At 46.8% G+C, this 27055-nt stretch overlaps 1 protein-coding gene across 3 annotated transcripts; it reads right to left on the reverse strand.

The window, feature by feature from the left end:
- Positions 1 to 1414: 1414 nt before the first annotated feature.
- VSTM2A (V-set and transmembrane domain containing 2A) lies at positions 1415 to 24488 on the reverse strand. 3 transcript variants are annotated; one of them, XM_054571275.1, is made up of 5 exons: positions 24410 to 24488; positions 22444 to 22610; positions 21338 to 21388; positions 18243 to 18579; positions 1415 to 2150 (listed from the first exon to the last, which is right to left on the reverse strand). In XM_054571275.1, the coding sequence occupies exons 1-5, from the start codon at positions 24486 to 24488 to the stop codon at positions 2062 to 2064; spliced, it is 723 nt and encodes a 240-aa protein (XP_054427250.1). In that variant the 3' UTR covers positions 1415 to 2061. The 3 variants fall into 3 exon arrangements, with proteins under 3 accessions (XP_054427250.1, XP_054427253.1, XP_054427251.1); XM_054571278.1 differs by having other exon boundaries at positions 2038 to 2272; XM_054571276.1 differs by lacking the exon at positions 1415 to 2150 and adding an exon at positions 2265 to 2332.
- Between the last annotated feature and the right edge of the window lie 2567 nt (positions 24489 to 27055).

The following is a 27055-nucleotide window of genomic DNA, read 5'->3' on the forward strand; positions in this document are numbered from 1 at the left end:
ACATCACTGATAAAGACACACACGTATCTTGCCGTAGAATGGACCAATCTCATGGCCTGAACTTTGGACAAAAGTAAATTATATGGTGGATATTCTCAGCCTGACTGAATTTGAATCAGTACATTAATTTATGGTTGAATGTATGTGATCTTTAATGCCCCAGCAGACTTAATAAATAACAGTTATCTTACCATTATTTTATGCATTGCATGTGTTAAACTTTGAAAGAAAATAAATTTCTAAGTTAATAAAACAGTGCAATCAAATCCTTTATTTTTCTCATTAGGCTGAAATAATAAACCAAATGAACAAGAAAAGTGTCAATAAAAGATTTAGCATGAACCATTAATTCTCAGAAGATAATGTCAAGAATATTATGAAAATATGCACATTGCCTGTAATTAAATTGCAGAAAATCAATGCATTTACCTTTGAAAAGCAGAGGTATTCATTGCCTTCAAGCTTCAGGTTAGGACCTTAGGCTGGAAGCTGATGGTCTCCTGGTTTTGTTATGAAAGAAAGTGGAAGGATCTCTCTGGAAGGGAATCTTAGGTCATTTCTGTCTCAACCCGTATCGATTCCATAGTGACTATGGATCACACGCATAGTTCTGTCCATCGTTCTTTGCCAGAGGAGAACACAGGTTCTATATAAAACAGTCGGAATTGTCATAAGACCAAAAACAAGAATGGAGCATTTAAAATTATAACCCACTTAACTAGCGGACACTGAACACATGATCTTCTTCAATCAGAAATTTGTAGTCATCTTTTGCATATTCTATTTAGCTGACAACCAGATTTTCATTTTTAATCAGGAGACATTAAAATGTAATTAGGAGCAAATAACAGAATGACAAAGCTGCAAAAAAAAAATATGCATAAAGGTCCAAGGAAGCACACGTTCAGCCACAGCAAGAAGTGCTCGTCCATGAATTCAGGGAATCATGGTGGCCTCTTCATTTTCCCCACATTCACCTCCAAGGCAAATTTTCTAGGAGCAACACTGCTCTGTGACAATGATGATGATTATGAAATGGGGACTGCGGTCACAGCCCGAGAGTGTACATTCTTTAGAGTCAAGAGACCCTCGAACCTCAACAGACATCGTATATAAAGAAACATAGCAAAGTCCAACAAGCATACACACAACAAAATTAACTCATTTATCAGAGAGCAATACAATTTTGAATATGCATTTTCCAGAAAGAAGCACGGGCCAACAGAGACCACCCGCAGCTGCCAAACCTGTGGAAGTGAAGCAACGCATTACAAAATTCACACGATATTGGAATCAGAGGTGAGAAACAAATGCTTTATCAAAAAAGTTGGCTGATGACCCAACAGATAGATATTTCTATGTATATATTTATATATATAATGATAAAAACCAGCTTGCATGAAGGTCATATTCTATCTACTTCGAAGTTATATCACACATACTATAAGCCATTTACAGAATTTGTCAGGTTTGCATATACAGGAATTGCAAAATGAATGAAAATACATTGAAATATAGAACACTCAGAATGTATTTCTATAAACCTCCCAGGATTGACAGGGATTGGCCGTAATCAGCACTTGCCACCATTGAACAAGAACTGCAATCAAGAAAAAGGAGAAAAACACAAGAAAAAGAAAAAATTTAAAAAAATTCTTTCTTTTGTTATTTCTTATTTAAAATAATGTTCTCCTTGATGCCTCGCAGCGTTGATAATTTTGCCCCCTAAATGGGGGTCTCGTTTGATGATAGTTTATATTCTGTAGTCTTTTGATCTCCGCTTGCTTCCTGCAGATAATGGGTCTTTTAGTAGGAAATCTGTGGTATCCATAGTAAATATTTACTATCCCGATGACGTTCAGGCCAACCCCTGAGATGATACTTTAAGTAGCCAGAAGAAAGGGGAAAAAATAGATCTTGCTATTAGAGAATGTCCTATCACTTCACACTAATTCTCTTCAAATAAAAGATCAATGATTTGCCCAAGAAAACATTAAGAACAAAGCGTGTGATAGCCTCTTCACGTATGCTTCCGGAAGCAGGCGCTCCTTGTGTAGGTAATTAGACTACAGTGGGTGCGGAGTGGTGCTTGGAGTTTAGGGTCAACTTTGCTGTCCGCTCCGTAGATTTTACAGGCGATTTGCTCTTTGCTTTAAGAAGAGAAAGTGATATTGGAAAAAAGTCAGCACTTTAGATTAAAGCAAAGCACCCTTCACAAAGCCACAAACAAGAAGCAGGACAGAAAGTCCATGGCTTGTAGCTATCCTGGCACCTGCGGAAGAAGTTATAAGATATTCGCTCATCTTGAAGATTTCCAACGCTCCTTATTAGGCTGTTTAAACACATACATATATATATTTAATTAGCTCGCCAGCTTGGCTCTGGTGCTCATGAATGTCTTGGCATGCACTGTAAATAACAACACATACAAAGTATTTCAGTCCCAGGTAATTGGTCGTGCGTGTCTGTTTTCAAACAATGCCTTTCCACAGGGGGGACACAGAGAGGAACAAATCCAGAATGGCTTCCCTCCAGGCCTTCTCTGGGGGTCATGCCCTACGGTCACAGGGTTGTTTCTCTATTGGTGCCTACAGGAAACACACCCTGCTTTCCTGCGGCTGACACCTGAAACCGCAGGAAGTGCAGCCCAAGCCGAGAGCAGTAGCTTCTCGGGGGCGGGGCGTGCGTTCTGGGCTCGTTTGGGCATTTTCTTTCCGAGGAAGATCTTTCTCAATGTTACCCTTGAAATTAGAGGGAAAAACAGTGCTATCAAGAACTGGCCATTTTTGAAACACCTTTGAGACTCTGTAAGAGAGAGAATTCAATTGTATTTTTGCAATTTTCCTTTAGGTATTTTATCTAATCGGCTTCTAGTTACAAATGATGTATCAAATGCCATTGTTGGTGAGAAAACAAGAAGGTAATTGGGCTCAAAGCATTTTTTCCTTCTTGTTATTTCTTTTTTCTTTTTAACTGGAGAAAGAGGAAAAGGGTTTGAAGGGGGGGAAGGGTAGAGAAATTCAACGTTTTGATTATTTCAGCTAAATCGTGTGGAGGTCCCCATTGGCAATGATAACAAGGCAAAAACAAGTCCAGTGCCGTCACAGAGCGCCTATAGCAGAGCCGTCTGGGCCTCGGCTCTCCCATGACCGCCTGGCTGCCCCCACGGCTGTTTTTCTGGTAGGTCACTTGAGCGCGGTCATGGACTCGCCTTTGTTTGGCAGGGGAGCCACATGTTAAACACAGTACGTCCTCACAGAAACCCAATGGCTGAAGACCCAGAGGTTAGGGATGGGTCTGCGGAGACCATTCCCTCTCTCAAGTTGGGTGCTAGGGGTCAAAAACACGAAAGTGACAGTACAGTCCCCGTGAAACTCTAAGGACAAAGATGGCGCAGGGAAAATATTTGCAATCTATGCAGAACCACTAGCATCAGAGTTTTCCAAAGTTAAGTACGTGTTCTTGTTATCCTTGGAGAACAGATTTTTTGACAGGGATTCATTTTTTGAAAAAGGAAAAATAGAGAGGAATGACTAATTCCATGGCTCCTTAAATCGCTAATGGCACTTGACACAATGTCTGGTATCGAATAAAAGTTTGAAAATGCTAATAGCAAGACTACTAAGTAAAATGGCTCACTCTTTAGAGGAGATATTTTGTGAAATCGTGGTTTTCCTTTTTAGCGTGGGCAGAGCAGACTGGCTCAAATGGACGGCAGCTGCGTTTCTCTAGAAGGGGAGTTACTCTCCCCTTCTGAAGTGACCGGCCCGTCACGGGAAGCGCCTGGCCCATCATTCCCATGAGACATCAGGGACAAGCTCCCCATGTGGCCTGCCTTTTCCTTCCCTGCTATGTCCAGCATGTGCAAGTTAAAGCAAAGTTTGCATTAGCAGTGCAATTGCAAAGAAATCTAATTATACACAGAAAAGGATATTTTAAGGCTCAAACTTTGAGCTGCCATCTTACAGCCAATATACCATTATAAGAGTACTTCCCCCCTACATTATTCATCCACTGCAGGCTCATGCATTTTCTAGCATATTTTTAATTAAATGATATTTATTTCTGTCAGGCCAGTTACAAAGTCTTTCTTCCCTGTACAGTAAATTCTAAAGCAAATCACTGATTGTCTTTTCCTTTCATAGTGTATTTATGCCTTGAGTGAAGAGAAACGTATGTTACCTTTGTAATCCCAAAGACTTAGTGAAATCTGAGAATCTAAAATACTATAATTTGTCCTGTGTAACAAATACTTGTCAGAGTCAATTTCATTTGCAGGTATACCACCCTGAATATAACTCTATTTACTATTCTGAGTACAAACACTGTTTATCAAACATGCCATGGTCTATGCTATAGACAGTCAACATTGTTTCTTGGAAAAGGCAGATCCTGGTCGCTGAGCCAGCTTTGTTCTCCGCGTTAGAGCAGGGACGTGCTATTAACCCTTTAGGGGACTGGTGGGGGCCAGGGCTGCAGTCAGGGGCCTTGGGTGCTAACTTCCCTGCTGCCACTCCCTTCTAAGATCCCAAATAAGGCACTTACCCTTCCATGGTTTCTAAGATGAGCATAGTAACTATCCATGCTTTTTTCCATGTTAGTATGCCAGACACTGTGTTGGAATAGAATCAACTTTCTTTCCCCTTCTTCCTTCCTCCTTCCCTTCCCCCCTCCCTCCCTCCCTCCCTGCCCAGCCCAAGAGGATAACCTGTTACCCCCTAATATGACCCTGCATTTAAGCAACTCTTGCCCTCAAACCCCCTGTGATCCATGGTCTGTTCCCACCAACTCCTTGTTATCCCTCTGGCCTCTGAACTTCAGCAGTGTTTTGCTTTTGTCTTTCTTATGATCATAGCATGGCTTACATTCACCTGTAATTTATTACATTCATGTCTTATCTCACTGACCAGTCTATAAGCTCCTTAAAGACAAGGGGTGAAGTTGTAGCAATTATTTCTCATTACTCTCAATGTCTAAAACAACGCCTTGAGAGTTTTCAAATGTTTGCCCCCAACACAAAACACTGTGCGGAAGAAAGAGAGATGCTATAATGGAAGTGGCGGGAAGACCATGCACAGGGAGCATGTCTAGATGTGGAGCCGGCGGACACAACCTGGAGATCTCTCTCCACTCAGAAGGCCCTTCCATGGCCTCCTTCGACTTCTGTGCAATAAAGATGTCTTTCATTTGATTTCATGCTTAAATATTTACACGGTGCTCTCTCAGGTGTCATTCTTTGTGAGACGGGCGGCATTTTTTTCCGTTTTGCATGTGGCAATGCCTAGGAAGTCTTCTTCTAAGTCCAAGGAACGTGGAAACTTAGCTTCCAATTTTCCGCCCTTCCTGCCGCCCTGCACCAGCCCGCCCCGTGGCCTCCCCTGAGAGCGGCCGCGAGCGTTCCTTTCCTGAGAGGGTGTCCGAGACAGTGGGAGCTTGGCCGAGGGGAACTATGAAAAAACGTCTCGGATATTTTATCTTCACCATAGAGATGATTTTAGAGAGCAACAGAAAATTCCATCTATTTCTTTACGACAAAACAAAACAAATAAGCCACGAAAAAAAAAAAGAAAAAGAAAAAAAGACAACTCAGTGGTTGAGAGCCCGGCGTCCTCTGCAAAGAGGTGGAGACGGCACGCAGTTACCCCACCCTCACACGACTGTCATTGTCATCGACGGCCTACGGCCCAGCGCCCCCACTTCCCCCGCTCATTGAACTCAGCACAGCGCCTGGGACTGGAACGTCGGCCTCGCGCCTCATCTGTTTGCCAGATAGAAGGACCCAGCCGCCCGGAGCCAGCCCCTGTGTAGACTACGTCGCGGGGCTACCGCGGCTTCTTCCCTGGACCTGCGGTCAGGGGGCTGGCCTGCAGCGGACTCTTGGATGCCGCTGCGCCCCTCTTCCAGCTCGCGTCCGTCTCCAAAAGCTCAAAACTGGATCGGGCATCTCCTGTGTGCCAGGGAAGGTGCTAGTTGGTCCCTACCGCCCTGTCATCCTACAGGAACGTGTAACTCAGCGACAGGGATAACACCCCTTAGGTCCCATGGAGGACAGGCGGTAAAGCAAAGGTACAGAAAGGGAGATGCAGCGATGCCGCGAGGACCGCTGGGACGCAGAGGAGCTCCGTCCTGGAGCTTCTGGGGCAAGCGCCCTGCCCGCCCCCGCCCACCTCCGTTACATCAGGGTGCGGAGCTGTTACTTAAATGCACACTCATCTTTTCAGAGAAAATGCACTGCTATCACATGCTTTAGGGAAAAAAAAAATTGATATAAAACTTCTTTCCCCCAACTCTGAGCTAATAAATACTGAATATGAAAACATCAGTCTCTTAGTTTCCTTAAGCATTAAAAATAAACAAAGTTTGCTTTGCTCCATACGGTATACTGAATGGCATTATAATATTTTGAACTTCTATTATAGACTTTTAGAACTTAAAGTTTCCTCCAGTTCCTTTAAATACTTAGGCAAGATGGCTTCACCCCTATTCTCACGTCTTCCTCTTTCTAAGAGCTTCTCTTCTCCGAGCTTTCTATTCACATTTGACGCACTGGGACCAATGCTTAAGCTGATTGTTCAAAGTTGCCATGATTCATTAGCGATCGGGAGAAACAGACAGCCAGAGCGCCTGTCTACCAAGAGAGGTCATTAGAGAGGATATGAGTATTTAATTCAAAGGACTGAGCATTGAGACACAATTTAAACAGTTGATCCCACCTACAGTGGACCAGCTCTTCAAATACGCGCTTTCCCTGGGTGGTGAATCTCTGATGGATTAATTTCCTGTATGAGCACAACTTGCAGTCGGTTTAGATAAGACATGGGAACAATCACAATTCTCGGTGTCTGTCGATTTGGGCACAATTCTCCATATGCTCTTCTCTTCTTTTTTTGGTTCGAGTATGTAGCGGAATCGAAAGAAGTAAGAAAAAGAGAGAGAAAACAATTTCTCTCCTGCTGAGGCTCCGTGGTCTGACTCCAGAACCTTTATTTCGTAAAAGTGACTATAAGTGGCACTTCTCACACGAACAAACCTAAAAATGGAAATCCTCCAATAACGAAAGAAGCAACAGTCCGATGGTTTTATTTTTGCCTGGGGAGAGGCCCAGCTTATAAAGAACGGAGCGCCCGGCTGCGGGAGCAGCCCAGCCTTCGACACACGCCCCCGTGGGTGCGGCGCGGGCGGCTTTGGGCGTGACCGCAGCGGTGCGCGAACGCGGCCCCGCGCTTCCTGCCGTTTTTATTCTGGCTTGCACTTGCTAAGTCACTCCTTCAGGGGAGAAGTCAAGCAATCGGATGAGTCTATCCCACACTGCTGTTTTTTTGAAAAGAAAACCTTTTTATTAGAATTCCTATGGGTCCAGTGCCAGTTTCTTCGAGCAATCCCCTATTTTTAAAAAAATGCGCTTCCTTTTGACCCCATGCGTAAACCGCTTCTTTTGCTGAGCCCGCGCAGGCTGGCTACCCTGTCCTTCCTCCCCGCGGTCAGCTCGGCTGCCCTTCGCTGCCAGTTCCCAGGGCTCTCATTGCAGCTCAGGAAAAGGAGCGCCACTGCCCGCGTCCACAGGTCTAAGCGACAAGGCACATGGGGGCAGCCCATTCACCTCGGAATGTTCCAGGCTCTCCGGCTTACGATGAGTCCTTGTGGGCTTTCAGGGTTCCCGCCTTCCCCAGGGACTCAGAAAGGAGCACCTAAAGGTGAATTTGCCTCCCGCCTGCTAAACCCACAGTGCGTGGGAGGCAGCCCACTGTCACTGCGATGTGCTCGCCCCGGGAACAGCTGCTCTGGGTCAGCGGGGTGAGGATGACGACGATGAGGACAGTAGCTCGTCTTTCTTGAGCACTTACGCCTTTACCCGCCCGTGATATGCAAGGCCAGTGCGATTGTCTTGCTGAGGGAGGAACTTGGCTGAGCGGGGCAGGCCACCTGCCCAGGTTCCCGCAGCCAGGAGGTACCGGCAGCGAGGTTCAAATCCACTTCTGTTCGACTCTGCAACCTAATTTGCGTCCTTATCTCACCTGGCGATTCCGCATACCTGAAAACCTGACTTTCTCAATTCTGCCCTTGGCAAATATGTGGAAGTAGGAGTGGCTTTGATGGAGTGGAAGGGATAATATATAAATGAGTGGAAAAACAAAATATTTTCAAGCAAAGATGTTTTAGTACCACTTATATTTAATAACTGCTTAATGCATAGATAGGAGTAATTTATTATTAGCACTGCAATTACAGGTATATAAATGAGTCCTGCTAAAGGGCTTGAAACTATTTACTTACGGAGCTGAAATCTGCCGCCTGCACATATGTTTTCATTACTAATCAGCAAACTCTGTGTTCACAACACGAAGCTAGAAAGTAACCCACGCCTTGCTGGAATGATCTAGAATTCCGGATTAGGGACTGCACATGCGTTGGCCTCTGCCCCACATGGTTGCCAAGTGTTGAGTTCGTCTAGGGGCTTAAATAAGCACTTATCTTGGGGAACGGGCTGGAGAAAATTGCGAGGACAGCTAAGGCCGATGGGGCAGGGTGGGGGCGGCTTCGCGGCAGGCTGGAGCCGTTCGCCCTGAGCGGGGACACTGGAGCTACTGACTGCTGAGCGAAGACACGAGAAAGATGTGAGCAATCGCTCACGGGTGGGGGCGGAGGGCTATCTGGCCCGCTCACAGTGTCTGCACGTTGTCACAGATGCACATTTCCATCTTCCCCCAGGGGGAAGGTCTCCATCAAAGATGGAAACACATCTCGTTGCTTAGATCAATGGCAACAGAGAGTCTCAGAGTCAAGAAACATAAGTAAAAGGAAGAAGGGAAGAAATATAGTTGTGAGAATGATCTCGTTTTCCCCTTTCTTCTTATGGAAGTGGAAGAACACAAAGCTATCATCATACTTTATAAATACAGTAATTTGCCTAAGTTAAAAAAATTTTAATCGTTAGGCAGCATTTCTTTGTGAGGGAAAACGTATGTGAGGACCTAATGCCATAGGCCAGAGAACATCACTGATGATGCAGCTTCAGAAAACACACCTGTTTTAACATTGTAAAACTTTCTTAAGCGTTTACCCATATATTTTCTAGGTTCGAGCCAGCGCTTTTACCCTTTTCCTTATTACAGATATTTCAAAATTATCTGAATTAGAATGTTTTATAAATTAGTTTCATAACAGAAAATGTCTTAGCCATTAGAATTAAGCAATTGACAGAGATAGCTGAAGATTTAAAAAAATCCATATCCTATTTATTGAGGCATGCAAATGATAAAACTATGTAGAGATAATTTGTTATGAAATATAATTTAATATAAGTGAATACTGTTGTTGTCAGGAGTATGGAGGGAAGTAATGTGCCAAGTGCTCTTTTCTAACCCTCTCTCTCCGTGAACATGTATGTGGTCCGGGTTCTCTTGTGAAAGATCGACCAATGACATAAAAATTCATGTATCTTCTTAGCGGCAGTATTATCCTCTAAAGTGCTTTGCCAAAACATGATATTGAATCTTAAAATATTCATTTAACTCTGATTATGTGCTAAGCACAGTGCTGGGGGCTTCAATAACACCAAAATAATCAAGACACATTCCATATCTGGTTTTCCTTTTTTTCACCCTTCATTAGCTTTTTGTTCTAACTCTTCAGAGTCTGTTGAACAACACTATTTTGGCAGAGGTGTTGGCAGTAGTCATACCTCCTGGATTTGTGAGGTGCCTTGCAGTGTGTAAGCATTTTCAGGACCATAACTTCTTTAAGACCTTTATATTCTCACATCTTTGGAAGTAGAGGGAGTTTTTGAATTCTAAAGTTTTTTTTGTTTTTGTTTTTGTTTTTTCCTATTTAGTGCTTCTGATTCTTCTGCTTGGTCCCTAAAGGTAGCGTTTTTCAAATTTACTCTTTACAATGCTAATAGAAGTGAGAAAAACTGCCTTCATGGCAAATAAATTTGTTTACTCAGAAAAATTAAAAATAACATACTTTCCAAATGGCGGAAGTCGATGGCGCTAAGGGTGCAGCTACAACATAAGACATCTAAATAAAAGAGGGAGAAAGTCAGCCCCACAAGAGGCGCCCCCCTCGCAGAGCGCTTGACGTCCCTGCACTTTGAAGTCCGGAGCGTCCGACTGTCTCGCTGGACCTCCACTCCAGCTCTTGTGTCTGCGAAGGTTATCGATCTGCTTAATTCAACTTCTTACTTTTTACTTTTCAATAGTTTCCTAGTGGTAGGTTTCCCAGAATGAGAAATTCTGACTCCTGGCTTTTTACCATTTACCCTAATTCAAGCACTAAGAGTTTAATTTATGTTGGGTCTGTTTTATGTAGGTAGGATTCTGCATTCATGCAAAAATGGTTCCTCGGACTTTTTGGAAGTGGTCCTGTTGAATGAAACATAACTACCCTTCATAAATATTCCAGGGTATTGACTTCCCTGACACTCCCTGTGACCGCGCCGCCGCGTGGCACTTGCGCCAGCTGTGAATCGGGGGCCAAGCGAGTCACACCACCGAGGGGAAGGTGACTGCATCATAGCTTATTCATGGCCTTCATATGTGTGCGCTTGATGTACTGCTCATCGGTGTACATCTTATCAAGCACACGCACTTTGTTTAGAACAGCAGGAAGGATGATTTGATGGTCAGATTCTCCACTCAGATCCCAGGAAATAAGATATAAGGATCTTAGTTTCGGTGCTACTAGAAATTTCTGAGTACACTACCATCATAATAGGACCTGTAATATTTACATGGACATGCACATGTGTGTATATACCTATGTTCATGTGTACGTACATGTACACCCACACGTGTATTTTAATCTGTCATGAGCTCCACAAGCATAGAACACCATTGTTTTACTTGGCCTTTCTTTGTCTTTACTGAATACATTTTATTTGTGTGTTTAGTTTGTTTTCCCTCTCGTGAGCTGTCATTGCTGGTTTTTAAATTTGGGAAATGTTAAATATTTTTTACAAAAAAAGTAATAGATGATCATTGTGTGGATGTTATCAACAGAGAAACATAATCAAATAATTAAAGATCAAAGCTTATCTTGACTTTTGACATACATTCTCATATATATTTTTGTTGTCTTTCTAGGCACGTATCTCGGATGGATTTAAAGTTTTGTAGTCTATATTTTTTCACTTTACAGCTTTGCGTCCTATGTTCTGAGCATTAAATTTTGTATTCAGTCCCTCCTAATTTCATTAAACATTCACTGAAAAGACTGCCCTGGAAGGTGTTCATGCTCATTTTACGGCTTTACCACATTTACCGGGTAACTTGGCGAGGGCCGGCCGTGCGCAGTCCCGGTGGCGGGCAGGCGCCTGAGATGGGTCCTGCGGTGGCCGGCGCCTGCCTCCTTGCTGTCCCCCACCCCGGACGTCCTCCCAGGAGCATGGCCTTGGGGACAGCCCTGCGACCCACCTTCCCTCCCCGGCTTTCCTCCCGACGGGCAGGGCCCAGCCGCCGCGCAAGGAGCACTGGCAGAATGCCTGAGTGACTGTCACTTGGACTGATGATGGGCGTTGATTTAAAAAATCTTTGCCAAGATTACATGTGTCAATTTTTAAAAATAACTAGGGTTTTGACGGGGACTGCAACAAGCCTGTAAATACTTTTGGAAAAACCTGACACATTTATAATACTGAGATTGCTTATCCCAAAACATAGCAAGTCTACTCATTTATTTAAGCCTAAAGTGTTTTAACAAAGCATCCTAATGCTCTTCATATTTATACTACTTATTTGTTAGTCTTTAAAAAACTGGATATTTTATACTTTTTTGTGGGTAATGCTGATGATTATACACTTGGCCCCAAGCATTCTATTTGAGTATTGTTGTCATATGGATAATTGATTTCAACTTATATCTTTATTTTATCTTTATCAATATTATATGATCACTTCTGATATCTCTAAGTCACTTGGAGTGTATTATATAATCATAGCATCTGTAAAACTGACAGTTTTACATTTCTTAAGTATTGGACACAAATATTTCCTTGTCTGTTGCATCGCTTTTTGGTTACATTTGTAATTTCAACACGTTTTAAATTATGTATAGGAAAATATTTTCATTTGCATTTTTTTGTAATTGTCAACCTTCAAAGCCTCAGGCCTCTGATTTTATGCTAATCTTTTATGCTGATTTTTCTTTTTGGCTTAGCTCTTTAATCAGTCAGAGTTCATTCAGATACATATCATAAATTGTGATAATATGTTTCCTTTTGTCATTTATTAATTAAATAAATCCTTAATTATTACCTTTTTAATTCAGCAGATATTATTTTACACAGTTTTAGAGTTTTTCAGGCTTATTTTCTTTCATCTTTCATCATATTTCTGCTCTTTAGTTATCCTCCTAAATCATGGTTATTTAAAAATATACTTTCATATCTGACAGGTAGAGTGAAAGAGAACTTACCATTGCTGAGCTTGGTCATGTGCCAGGTTTAGTCTATGTCACTTGATGCTGATAACGACCTTTGGACATGTGTGTGACGCCCTCAGTTTTGCAAGCCTGGGCTCTGAGGTTCAGAGGTTGCGGGCTCAGCTTGCTCAGCAAACCGGCAACGAGTGAGTCTCAGAATCAGATCTGCATCTACGCGCTACCGCAGACCGTGCCATTCTTATCGGAGGGCTCTGAATCCTCCCAGTTTTCTCTCTGCGTCAAGTTTTAACAGTACTTTTCACTTATTTATGATTGAAAAAATTCCGAGAGTCTCTTAGAAAAGCTTGAATTTAATTAAGAGAGCAGCTGGTTTATATCACTGTGGCTTCCAAATATGTGTAGTTGATTCAGGTCATGCAGTTCAAATGCTTAAAAATCCTTTGGAATTTTACTACATCTTATAGTAAGGATCTAGTTACAACCTTGGGCAAGACAGCTGATGGCTAATCTGGTCTGGGTACATAGCGGACAATTTATCAGTTAACAGTATTACGCCAGGAGAACAAAAAGAAAATTCTGAAATTATAAACAATGAGGCACAAGCCAGGAATGAAGACCCAGCCTTCCTCCTTGAACTCATCTGTGACACGCAGCCAACAAGGCACCTATCTGCCGCGGCGGAGCCAGGTGGCGCACAGCCTTTGCCTTCATCGTTTCATTGCTGCTACTAATGAGAACGTGGAAGCCCAGCGCAATAGCCGTCCTAGTGAACCAGCAAGCAGCGGTCACTTACTGGGGCTTGACAGTGTCGGGCTGGGATGTGAACGGTCTTCCTCCCTAACCACTGTGCCGACCACCCCTGCTGCTGAGTGGCCAGGCCCGAGGCAGGGGGTGGACGGAGCATCTTCCTGTTTCTCTCTGCTCTTTGCAGCCGAGAGGAGTGCACCTGTGCCGGGCTATTGCGGGCAGCAGCGTTCCTTGAGAAGGTGCCCTTACCTGGCCTGCAGGACCTGTGTCACCATGACCAACAGAGGGCGGTCTTTGCAGTACCTTCTCAACCTTCTGGTCACCTATCCAGAAAGCTGCTTCTCTGGTAGCTTCGTGAAACCGTTGGTGACGGGAGCTTAGGACATTGGCGAACCTGCTCATGTCCCTCCGCAGTGACAGAGCTCCTGGCCGTCGCAGGTGAACCTCGGGGTGGCCCTTCACGCCTTGGCAAGCCCTGCGGCCTCCAGCTAGTGCTGAATCCCAGTGAGTTAAGTTAAATATGGTTTGTGGGAGAACTCAGCTAATATAGACTATTAATTTACGTAATTCCAGTTCCAACACATCTCCAGCAGGCTCATTGGCCTGTATCATCCAGAGCATTGCCTCAGACCTATTTTTCATCTTATTCATAGACCCTTGATTTACATAGCAGCCATTTAACGGATAGAATCGCAATGATCAAATGATCCGGGTTGGATCATTTAAACCAAAATCAACATTCAGGGCTGAATTGTATGCCTGGCTCCCTACCTCGATGCAGAGCACCGTTTTCCTCGTATTTTAGATCAGGAAAACAGTCTCCTGCCAGCCCCTCAGCCTGTCCCCTCCCTCCCCACTGGCTTCGACTTCGGTCTGAAGATGATTTCTGCTACATCTGGCCCCGTTTGGAGAGCTGCCACGCTCCTCGTCAGCAGAGGGGCCGAGAGCCTGTGGCTTCTAGCGGTGACAACAGCAGCTGCCTCCCGCGCTCCGTGCACATCCTGGTAGAAACACAATAACCGTGTTGCGGAGTTCAGAGAATCAGCATTCCTGCCGGGCGACTGGGGACTCCGCACAGACGCCACATGGAGAAACATTGCTACACCTTACCCAGGACCAGTGGTTACAAATGGCAGCTATGGGGAGAAGATCATCGCGAATGGCCAGCATCTCTCTCTCTCTCTTTCTCTCTCTCTCTCACACACACACTTCAGAGTAAAATGAAACAATTTTTTCCCTCACCCATAAGAACTTTTTAGTGTCAGTGATTCTCATAATTTACTGCTCACAAAAACGCCTCTTTCTGCTGCTAGACTCCAATTTTGACCCAACAGGGGCGGTGTGCAGGAGTCCCGGAGGGTGACCTTTTAACCAGCTTGAGTCTGGCAGAGGTCGGTCGCCTGCACTACACCCTTTGAGAGACGCTGTTGAAGAGTCTTGAATCATTTATGGGACAGTGGCAAACTATTTACGTAAGTGTCATTGCAAGAAGAAGAAGATGAAAACAACGTCATACCGTTCCTCTCGCTTTCCCTTTTCTCCCCCACAAATGAGTGCCACTTGTTGCGGGCACTCCAAGAAACGCAAGTGCAAGCTGTGATGTTTGTGGCCGAGGAATTATCCTTAGGGAGGCCAACCCTGCTTTGCCCTGCCCCCGGGAGGTGCCCCAGCACACGGGACTCCGGCACTCCAAGAGGAAAATCCCAGGGAAAGATGACAACAGGGCACTAGGATGGTGGCAAAGTAAGCACCAGCACGTCGCTTTGAGCCGTGAATGAGAAAGCAATTGATCCTGACGGTGGCGAGAGCGGAAAGCTTTATCAAAGAATTTGCATCAGCCAACAGGGAATGGCCCACGCAAAGAAAACAGCATTTCCAAAGCCACAGAAGTAAGAAAGTATCTGAAGACATTCAGGAAACACCACGCGGGAAGAGTGCGTGTGAGAGGGGAACTCACGGGGAAAGGGGTCAGAGACTCGGCCACCAAAGGCGGCGCAAGGGCTTTGAACACCTGCTCCATCGTGACCTGTGCCTTGTGTTAGAACGGGGACAGGCGCCCTCTAGGAGCTGTGGGAATGGAGGAGAAAGTGAAGAGGGCCACGCCAAGAAGTCAGTCTGTGTTCGGAGAACAGAAAAGGAGTCATTGTTCAAGGATATTTTGAAAAGACACAACAGAACCGATGAAGGAGTCACCGTGGCAACTGACTGAAGAGGAGGCGATAAGAACATTTCCAAGGTTTCCACAAGACCTGTCACTGGGATGGCGCTATTCAAAGAATTTGAGAACACCGGAGAAAGAACATTTGTGTTTTGGGGAAAAAGCGAATAAATTCCGTTTTGACTATTTGGGTTCAGGGGCCTGGCCTGGAGAAGACCACCCTCAAACCCAGGGCCTGGAAACGCCACTTTGCTAGGATGCCCAGGAGTCTGTGCGCCGCCTGGCTCAGGGGGCAGAGCCAGCTCGGGGCCTCTCACGACACAAAGAAGCGGGGGCGGGGGGGGGGGGGGGAGCCAGGGGCCGAAGTGCAAGGCTGGCGGGCTTGGGGCTTCGCTCCGTAAGGTGGCGGGAAGGTGGCTGCACTGCTTAAATGGGTGCTGGCTTCTAAGAGGCCCCTGCAGAAGCGGCCAATCCTCTGAAAAGCCTGGTCTGGCATGAGCACGGCATAGCATCACATCTTGGTGTCCAAGTGGTCACCGCCCAGAAAGGGGGGTGGGGGGAGAGGGGCCGCCCCTCCGTGGGCGGAGCGCCAGCCGCTGTGCAGCCACCTCGATTCTGCCACCGCGCTTATATGACGTAGCTGTGGAGAAACAGTGGGGGGCAAGAGTGAACCCCAGCCTGGCTCTCCTGAAAGAAATCCGAATGGGAAATCTGAATGAGTGGAGAGGGAATAAGTGAGTGAATAAATGAAGCCCGGGTATTGAAATCGGCTTCATTTGAATATAACCGGAAAAATTATAAAGCAAAGTATAAATCAGGAGGTGGGTATTCCAGTGAATGCAATATATAAATATCCATCCCGGGTCCTGTATGTTAGGAGATCACTGGGCGCACTTGGAGACTTACACACGAAGAGGCTGCGGGGCTGGGCCACCCAGCTTCTGTACCAGAAGCCAGAAAATGGTCAATGCGCAGAAAATGCTTTCCAGTATTCACGGGTAGGAAAAATAGACGTGCAAACCTCTGATGTATTTCAGGTTACTCTTTGCTCCGAGCAGATGCCGCTTGCGCTGAACGCGGCTCTCAGGGAAGGCAGGCTTCCGTGAGTCAGCACTCGCTCTCGGTGGGCGGGCCTGACGTGGGGCGGAGCAGGAGCGGTGACTTTCAGTAGGAAACGGTCAGGAGCTTTCGAGAGTTTACCAGTTAGCTCCAATCACAATGCTAAAAAATACGTACTAAAATAAGACAGGTATCTGTAGAGCACGTTACATAATCAAAAGTAAATCGTTTAGAAATAGAACGTTTTCTTCTATGCTCAGAATCCTCTGTCGGAATAGGTAATAAAATGTTTGATTTTATTCCGCAGCATGGATTTCTGATAGCTGGCTTGAAATATTCTACGGGGGCTAATAATTTCCCTTCCATGATTTTGGAGTTTTCTCTAATTAGGTCGTAAACTGTCTGCTGAGGCTACTTTGTAATTTGGCACGTAGATCTAAGCTGCTTCTTCTGATTGCACAAAAGGGAGAAGAGCAACGCGTCCAAAGGGATTAAGTCTCTATCAAATAATGGCTGCACAAATACAACCATTAAGTGCATATACAGGCGTGTGCTATAGATGTACACGCACCGATGCACATGTATATATGTATGCACATATGTATATTCCAGGTATGGTTTTGTTCTTTGATTTGGAAAACAAAAGAGACAGTAAAGAGGAAAATGAGACAAAGCCAAGCAAATCGAGCTTCCATGAGAGCAGGCCATCTACGCGCCAGACCAACATAAACCGCTGCGACCGAGGCCGGCTGAGGCAGGTGCTCGCCTGCTGGCAGGGCAGCGCCACCTCACCGGGCCCTCAGCCAAGGCCCTGCAGACACAGCCCTTAGCGCGCGAGGCAGGAGGGGGCAACCCAGGTCGGCAGACAGTATTTTAGAAGCAAAGGTCACAAGACATGATTTAAAGGTACAACTAAGATAAGATATAAAAATATATACATATTATATATATAATTATATATATAACACATATATAATTACCCTGATGAAATGACCAGATTTCATGGCTAAAGAGACCTTGAAAGTTACCAATGTAGTTTTCTGTTACCAACGCTAGTAGCAGTAATGTTTCGGCGATAAATTGTAACGGGAAAAACCTCAAGAACGATCGCTACTTTGATGCCCCCTCCATCCTACAGTATTACGTCTAGTGCCGGCGCGAAATACAGAACATTCACGGGGTAGTGTACGGTGCTGCTCGCGCCGCGAAGCCTTTCTCCTGCCTCAAGGTTGAAACTTCAGTGAGTTTCCAGGCTGAACAACTGCGTAAATTAACGCTATTCAGAACGGCTTTAACTTGCACAGCTGACTTGGGAAATGTGTGACTAAGCTGCTTGACTGGCATCGGAGGCGCATTTACAGGAGTTGTCTTATCTCTGTGCCACTTCCTGCCATTACCATCATCGCTCTCATCACAGGCAGCTGACGTGTCTCCTTCAAAAGCAAAAAAGGCCCTTGGAGAATAGTCCTGCTTAAAGCTATGGGTCGCTGACAATGTGTCTCTCGCTCATTTACATTTTGATGAAGTGAAATCTCTTCATTTGGGTCATTTTCGATACATACATCTGTGGAGAACGCGAACATGCATTTCTAATGCGACTAACATTACATGATTTATTGTTCTTCAGATGTGTAAATACAGAAGGGAAAAAAAGAAAAAAGTCCAGCTCTGAGATCCCCTGAACAGGGAGCTCTGCCAGCCACGGCAGGCGCACGTGGTGGCCTGGGCGCAGGCCGGCCCCGCGCGCTCTGTGTGTCTCGCCTCATCGTTACATCAACTGAACTAGGTCTCCAGCGTTACACACCGTCACGTGTAAGCCTGTCTACTCTGCTTGACCAACCGTCCTGGGGAGGGTCTGTGAGTGGGAAAACGAAAGGCTCAAAATGGGTTTCCATACCTGATTGTGGACTTTGTTTGGGGATTTTGGCTACCGCTTGAGGGCTGGAGGTGGAGGCCATTCGCTGGTTGGCAGAGCTGTGGATGCTGCTGGGGGCGGCCGCTGAGACATTCTTCCGAGGCTTCATGTCCTGCAGCCACATGGGCGAGGCCTCGAAGGCCTGCATCCTGCGGGCGTGGTTGTTGGCATTGACTTTCAGGTAGGCCTGCGCCTTGTGTTCTTGAAGCTCTCCGTAGTTGGCGTCGGTCACCCTGCACTCGTATAAGCCTTCGTCCTTTTTCCTCACTTTGGAGATCTGAAGCTTGTGGGAGATGTCATTGCCTTGGACTTTCACTGTCTGAAAGATTGCAGGTAAAAAAAATAAAATAAAATACAGGGCTGCATCAAACGACGGTGTCCCCACACTTTGCCCTGAGCTTGCTCGTGGTGGAAAAGGGAAGAGCCTAAAGGCCACAGCCAGCGAGCCAGCTCCGAGGTGGCGAGGGCGAGATCCCAAGCCCTTGTCTAGCCCCGTCGGCTCCAACTGGCTTCCCCCGTCACAGCGTATTCGTTCCGCCCAGCCGGCGCCTCACTCGCTGAGCCACAAGGTCCCCACTGCCTGGGTTCTGGCCTCGGCTCTGCCCTTTTCCTACCACGGGGCTGCCTCTGCCGGGTTAGCTCAGCTGAACGAAGCGCAAACCTAACAAGGCCAAGCCTAGAGTTCACACAGCCTCTTTTCTTCATTTGGGCTCCAGCTCTGAGAGGTCATGAAAATCTTTCATGGGTGGTTGTGACCAACGATGACATTAACCGAGGACGTGCTATTATCCACACAGTGGAATGACTATTAGAGGCGCTGACAAAAACACACTTGGATAGTAAAGGTTTTTCTTCTCCAAGTTTTGGTACCCTCTGACCTTAGCCATGAGTGGCTTGGCTGGCAGGGCACAGGGTGCCGATTACTATCACCTGAAGTCTGTGGCCCAGACACGATACTCCCCGCCATTACAGGGTCTTTACGCTATCGGAGCTTTAACAGCGCATGCTTTTCAAAATTGAAAACGGCTCTCTTATTTCTGCTCTTAATTTTAGGCCATATTAATAGCAAAGTTATACACCTGTGGCTATGTATAATAAATGAAATTCTATATAATATATAACATATAGACACAGGCATCTTTATCAAAACAGCTAGATTTGATATACATTATATATTATCCATGATTGGCTGAATGATGATGGATTTCATGAGACATTCAAGACTGAAGGACTTGGACGTTGTTGAAAGAGAAAAGACGTAAAGGCAACAGAAATTTATTCTGCTTCTGGCTATTACACTTTCAAATAGCCATAAGCAACTAAGATAACTTGCAAAGTATTCACCTGTTTTTCACATATAGGGGTAACCACAAGTATGTAGTGTATGGAAAATTACACTTATAGTAATACTATAAAAATAATGGAAACTAATAGCTTCAAATATATTCTCAGTTAGTCTCCTAATAAATCTGGTACTTGTCATTGTCCCATTTTCTAGGAGAGTGAACTGCAGCTCAGGGGGCTTGGGTCTGTGACCCTGAACACTGACCGCACGTTGGACCCGTCTGAGGAGCTGCTAGAAAACGTGCTCGCCTGGGTTGGTGCAGACCCACCGTCTGCGTCTCTAGGGGGTGAAGCTCTTGTCAATAGTTCATAAAAGCCCTCCTGGGAATTCTAAACTAAGCTGCTGGCTTAGGGCATCTATTCAAGGTCACTCGGTGAGTATGCCGCGAGCAAATTACTTTCCATGTCAACTTGTGTCTAGAGCTCTTTACAATTTACTAGAGTTTATGAACTATTAGCATAGATAATAAGGATAGCAGTTGTATCCAGGATTATGACTCTGATTGTATAGCTTCCCTATGTCAGGATGTGGGAGGCTGTTTTCGTTACTGGTCTTTGGAGGTACAGCAAGTGGAAGATGAGTCATCAATAAATGATCTATCCAATTACACATATATATAAAAAGTGAAGTATTTATAAGACAATATTGTCAACCATTGATCTTACCAGTTAAGCTTTTCTAACACTGTTTGAAAACAACAGTTTCTGTGACATAAGAATAATTGAATTGAAATAGTTTAAAAAATCAGTGAGGTTATAAATGTAAGTTGGAGATTCTGCTTTTTATCTTATTTTTGTTTGATATTTTCTTCCATTTTGAGATTATACATTTAGGTAATAGAATCTGATTCTATTACTATGGTGCATGTTTACACTTTTAGTTGGGATGCAACTCCAATATTATATCCTTTTCTGTGACTGTAAAAGTCTCAGGATGAATTTCCTTTTAAGTGTGGGTCATTGGATTTTCAAATTCCTAATGTATATAATATATAATAAGTAATATATATTTATGCTTAGCGGACCTTGTTTCTTATTATATAATTATTTCATTCCTAGGAAGGAAAACTTCTTTACTATTTATCAACAAATTAAGCAGTTCTATTAATATAAAATGATTCTATGTGGCTTTATTTGAGGAAGAATAAAAAATAATTTTTATTTTATTTTTTGATTTCACACACAGTTATGAAAAGTAATAACCAGTAAGGTAACAATACATCTCTATATTTTCATTAGGTTAACTTCTTCAATTATGTTTTTATGTTTATATTGGCTTTTGGTTTTATATGTATTTGATTTCATATGTTAGTGTTTTACACCCCATTAAAGGGTAATTATTTCCACAACTTTGAATGGAAAGCAGTATTCAACGCCTTACTCTTACAGTTATGTAACTGTTAAAAAGCAAAAAGAAAAAGAAAAAAGAAAAAGAAAAAAAGAAAAAAGGTGTCACACACCTCTTGTGATAGCAAGACGATTCTCTAGTAACTGTTTAAATATTTATGTCATTAAAATAAGTAATTTCATTGTACCAACTCTAAATCGGCTTCAACGTTTAGGCACTGGTTTTCGTCCTGCTTTTGCGAAACTGCCTCTTCCAGGGACAGTAAGGTAAAAGGCTTAACAGGAAGCCCGTCAGTCAACACCTAACGTGCCTCGATTTTCACCGTGGGCCTGCCTGCAGCGGACCAAGGCGCGCGCCCCCTGTCGCCGGTCCCTGTGATACTCACACTGATCTTGGTGCCGTCGTTGTCCGGGTCCCGGTCGGGCACGAGCTCCACCTGCGGGAGAAGGAGACGAACGCTCAGCCCGGGACCCGAGCGGCCCCAGCGCGGCCCCAGCGCGGCCCCGCAGCGCGGCCCGGGCCGCGGCTGGAGCACCGCGGAGGCGGGGGCTGATTGAGCACTGGGAGGAGCCGCGCGGCCACCGCCGCGCGGGGGCGCTGCCCGGTCGCGCGCGCTCGCCCGCGTCCCAGACTCGGTGTGCCCGGGCGGTAGAGACACGGGGAGGGTGGCGCGGGCTCCCGTGTGCGTGGAAGTTTGCGGGGGCGAGACTCGCCCTTTTGCCCAGATTGCGTCCCCTCCCCGGGGCCTCACGGACAGGTTGTCTTTTTGTCGCCCCGACAGCCCCGACCCGCCTGCCGCCTCTTCTGCTGAACTCTGCCTCCAGTCTGCGCTCTGACCCCCTTCCTTCCTGTCGCTTCCATCCCCGCTTCCCTTTTCCTCTGCGCCGCCTTTCTCCGCCCCTCCTCCCGTCTCCTCCCCCGGGACTCCCTCCACCGGCACCTCTCCACCCCGCACCCCCACCCTTCTGTTCGTCTGCTGCAGCGGCCTCCGGCCCCCTCCTTCGCGCCTTTCTCACCCCCTTTCTCTTCCACCCCCACCCTCTCCCCTACTACCCCCCTCCTCTTCTGCCTCTCCCCACGCACACTCATCTCTTCTGTCAGCCTCAGACATGGGGGCGGGGGACGGAGACACCCCCCGCATTCTCCACCCCAAGCCACCGTCCCGGAGATGGGGCAGCGAGTGTCCTGGGGAGGGGTCAACACTGCAGGGCCATCCTGGACAGCTTGACAATAACCAATACTAACAGGAGGAGGCCAGTCCCAGTTTTAACCAGAAAGACAAGACTTCTTCCTTGGTTTCAAACTAGAGTCACCAAGACACATTCCGGCTCACGCCCCGGCGCCCCGGGGCCTCAGCCACGCCGAGAGAGCCGGCCAAGTGGCGCCCAGGAGCCTTCGTGGGCCGCAGTCCTCCGGCTGGACACCCAGGGGGCTCAGGGGCGAGTGGGGCAGGCGCAGGGGGCGCGCGGAGCCCGCGACTCGATCCGCTACCTGCGCGCCGGCCACCTCGGCCGCGGGCTCCAGGTCCCCGGGGCCCCGCAGGAACCACCACTGGATCTCCAGGTACACCGACGCGGAGCCGCTCTGGAACGCGCACGACATCTCCACATTCTGCCCCTCCGTCGCCGTCACGTTGCGCGGAAACTCAGTAAATTTCGCTGCAAAACAGAAACGCATCCTTTTAGAATGTCCACACCACACTCGCCAGCTCTCTTTCCTTGAGACATCGCCGCATTTTTCTTGGACTGGAAAAAAAAAAATCAAAAACAAAACCCCCTCTATAACATCCTGCACTTCGCCTGGCTCTCCACCCCCCTCTCCTTTGCCTCTTGCCTATCTTATTTTTGGTGTGGTGCCTAAAGCACTTTGTTGTCGATCAAGTCTGGATAATGGGAAGCCTAACAAGCTTGCCAATGCTCACCCCCCACCCCCACCCCGCGTTAGCCGGGCTGCTCAGTTAGAAGCAAAACAAACCTTCTGTCAGACTGCAGTGGTCGCCCAAATTGGCCGAGGGATTCAATGGGGTGCATTTTAGACAAACCTGTCAAGTTGATATATGGGGACAGCCTCTTGCCTCCAAGTTTCTAAACAATGTATGATAACTGGATGTTTTATGTAACAGAGAATGGATCAGGATTACCTGTCAGGAGGCACATTCCTCCTATGTCAAAGCAATTAGCAGTTGCGATTCAAAGACCACAGCCCCGAGGCAAGTCACACACTTCCTACACTGCGAACACTTCTTCCTCCCAAATTCACCTTCACGAGGATTCCTAGGAAGCCCCTGTATTGCACATTGCCATACACCATGGGATGGAAGAATCAGACATCAGGGCTCGGCTGGATTAGAAGATTGTTGTGAAGCCACTGGAGAGATTCCCGCCCCCCCCCCCCCCCCCCCCCATCTTTTCATCACCAGCCTCGACTCTGCTAGTTTGCAAGATTCATGGAATCAAGGCAAAACTCACACAGAGAAGATGTTCCCTTTCTCCCAAAGGCATTTCCCTGTCATGGAATGTTTTGGATGGTGGTTCTTCTGTTGTCTAAGGGGCACTTTGGGAAGAGCTGACGGTGCCCTACAAGTGGCGCTGAGATTTGCGGCTGGCAGTTGTGCCCCGATACAGCGCACACGCAGGAGAGAAGGAGCCGGGGGCTGCAGGGCCGGCTCTGGGCGGGCGCATGTTTCCCCCACTTTTTAAGCAGAGACGCCATCCGCGCCCCTTTTCACGGTTGCATGAAATCCCACATGATCTCCATGGAAATGGAACTGCATTTATACTCAGAGCAGAGGGAGACGCGAAGAAGACACTCGGATGGGAACGGGAGTTTTTGTTCCAGCGGCGGGGAGGAGGCGGCCCTTCTGCGGGCGCAGCGACGCAGCCCTCCGGCCGCCGAGCCGAGACCTGTTCGTGGTGCTGAAACGAGCCGGGCGGCCCCGGAGCCCAGAACAGCTGGATCCCGCCGGCCGCCGCCGCTGCTCGGCGTGCCAGCTGGGCCTTTTTAGGGGTCCTCGGAAGCGTCTGTCCTTTGATAAGCACACATGCAAACGGAGTCACACGGACCCCGAAAAAGGACACTCGAAACCCAATCTGCCTCCACGGAGCAGGAGGGCTGGTCACGGAGGGTCCCTGTTTGTTTGCGACGATTATGTATGCATGAGTGGTTATGCTGTGCATGCACACACCACACACCACACACCACACACACACCGCACACACGCACCCCTCTGTTTCTGCTCGCCGAGCCACCTGCCCACTGTCAGGCACCGAAGAGCTTTGCGCTCAAATCTAGCATGCCTACTATTTAATCAACTTTAAATAAAAATGCCGAACAGAACCCATTCCACTGTTGCGTGCGAGGACGCTCACATCTGCCTGGAAACACACACACACACGCACACACACGCACACACACATGCCGCAAGCAAATGTACATTTGCCAATGAGCACACACTTACCTTGGGAAGAAAGCCCTTGCTGCACGTATAAAACAGAAAAGAAGACAAATCCAACATACGCCAAAAAGATCCCCATCATTCCAAAAAAAAAAAAAAAAAAAAAAAGAAAAGAAAAGGAGGGGGTCACATCAGCGTCGCCAACAGCCAAAAAAGCCCTAAAAGAAAGGGACGCCGCCGAGTCCGAGGCTGCCTCAGAGCCCCGGGCGCGCCGCCGCGCGCATGCCGCTGCTGGCGGGGCGGGACTGGCTGCGGAGAGGGGGAGCCGCTGGCGGGGGCCGCCGGCCGCCGCGGCTCGGCCAGCCCGGGCGCGCAGAGCCGCCTGGCAGCGCCGGAGTGTCTCCGCCGCGGGCTGCCGCGTCCCGCTACCTGGCGGCTCGGCCCACGTCAGCCGCGGCTCGGGCTTGCGCGATCACTGCCCTCCCTCCACGCCGCGCCAGCCGGGGAAGTGGGGAGCGGGCCGGGGCGGGCGGAGGACCTCGCCGGGCTCGCCGCGCCGCAACTTTTCCCTCTAATGGCTGCGATGATGCCTTTAACTCTCTGCGCGCCGGGCCGCCCGCACCTGCCGGGGGCTGGGCCGCGCTGCCCGCAGGAGGCGCGGGGCTCGGCGCAGCTTCCGTCTACGGCTTCCTTCTCGGAGCGGAGACATTTGGTTCCCCCCGCCCCGCAATGTGCTTCTTCCCCCACGTCGGCTGAGTCTTTCCTGCCCCGGCGCGCTCGGCGCCGCCGAAGGGAGCAATGCGCCTGCAGGACGGCGGGGCAGCGCCGCCGGGGCAGGCGCTCCGGGCTGGAGCAGGAAGTTGGGGCACGTTGGGGGGAGGGGATGGCGTGGGGCGAAAGAGGCCGCTTTGGGGCGATGAGCACAGCCATTCGAGGGACACGTCGCTTAACCAGTTATTAACGGCCCTAACTAGAATGATCACATGCTATTATTTCACACCGATTCCTTGCTGACTCCCGCGGAAGAGAAACAGCGCAGGCAGGAGCTGTGCCTCTCCAGCTGCCAAACGGGAAAGGCAGAAAGTCCGAAAAGTCACGCACTGAGAGAATCTTCCAGAACAAAGGGCCTATCCCACTCCGTTTACTTTTATTTATTAAAAAATGCAGGTACCCACTGTCTTCCCTGCCTCCATCTCCAGCGTGTTTTGGAGCTGGAGGGATTGAAATACCATCGAGGTCTTCACTGCATGATTTGCTTTGTTTATTTGCTTTTTCTTTTGCTTACCACCATAATTATTTAATGTTCCCGAGGATTATATGAAGAAGGAATGTTGTTTTAGGAAGAAAAAGTACAGGAAGTTTTACAATTTGGAACAAACCTAGTTATCGGCCCTGGAGAAGCTTTGGGATGTAGATTCTATTTCTTATTAAGAATTAAAAAACAGTATGCATTACATTAAAGACTCCATTTGTCCTTATGAAGTCCAACCATTAGCCAGTGATTTTAAATCTTTTTAACAAAACTAAAATTATTTGCTAGCTAAGCAGAGTACCGGATATTTTATTCCTCTTATTATTTCCATTAATACTTCAAATCTACAATATTATTTGGAAATATGACTCAGTCTTAACAGTGTGGTCAGGAAACCAATGCAGTACGATGTATTTTCACTTTACTGATAAAACATTTGCAGTTGGCTAGATCCTTCACTGTCCAGGAAAAATTAACCTTAACATGGCTGTTGCCGTTTTAAACCACTGTCTACTGCTGAATGTGGAAGTAACTGACAAGATCAGAAAACAAAGTCACAATAACTTCACGGCAATATTATGTATTTTCAGAGGCTATATTGATTTTTCACTGCGGGTCGAGGCAGAATATAACATTTGGAGAAAGTCATGGGGATGTTTCACTTCCTCTCAGGTCTAGGCCAATAGGATGCTATATCCTTCTGCACTGAGCCAAGGGCCCTGAAGTCTGTCAGTGCAAAAATAAGCCTCTTTATGCCCAAACACATGCTCGTGGATAATGTGTTCAGAACAAACCCAAGGCAATACATCTACCTCGTACCAAACATTTGGGAAATGACACTTTCCAGGTGTTAGTCCTCAGAGGACCCTCTAGCCTTACATTTTGTGCCTAATGGACTGTGTTTAATGTTTATCGCAAGGCTTTAACCTTCTTTGAGGCTTCAACATGGACATGTGATTAGTATGTCATGCACATCCCCTGACTTCAAGGTGATCTTCTGTTGGTAGAGTTTCCAGTACAGAGAAAAAGGCATCCGATAACCAGGGGGTGTGGGGTGGGGGGTTAGTAAAGGGTAAATGGGGTCAAATATAGGGCAACGGAAGATGATGTGACTTCGGGTGGTGGGCACAGTGCCAAATACAGATCCCGTGTCATAGAAATGGACGCTTGAAACCTAGGGAATCTTGGTAACCAATATTGCCCCCCAAAATTTAATTAAAAAAAATAAGAAAAGCTCTAACCATAAAAAAAGAAAAGGGCATCCATTTTAAGCAAGTGGTGGGGGGTTTGCGTTATTTTAGCGAAGCACTTCGATTTCTTTTAAGGGGAACTTGATCACTGTTGCTGAAAAGGAATAATGAAAGTTAGTTTAAAACGTGAAAAGTAAAGCATGAGAGAAGCTTTTACAGCACAGACAAACCACCAGGCACTCTAAATAGAAAGTTATAACATCAAAG

Source organism: Pteronotus mesoamericanus, unplaced genomic scaffold (assembly GCF_021234165.1).
Source record: "Pteronotus mesoamericanus isolate MK-2021 breed Mesoamerican mustached bat unplaced genomic scaffold, CSHL_Meso_final contig_220, whole genome shotgun sequence".
Taxonomy (NCBI): domain Eukaryota; kingdom Metazoa; phylum Chordata; class Mammalia; order Chiroptera; family Mormoopidae; genus Pteronotus; species Pteronotus mesoamericanus.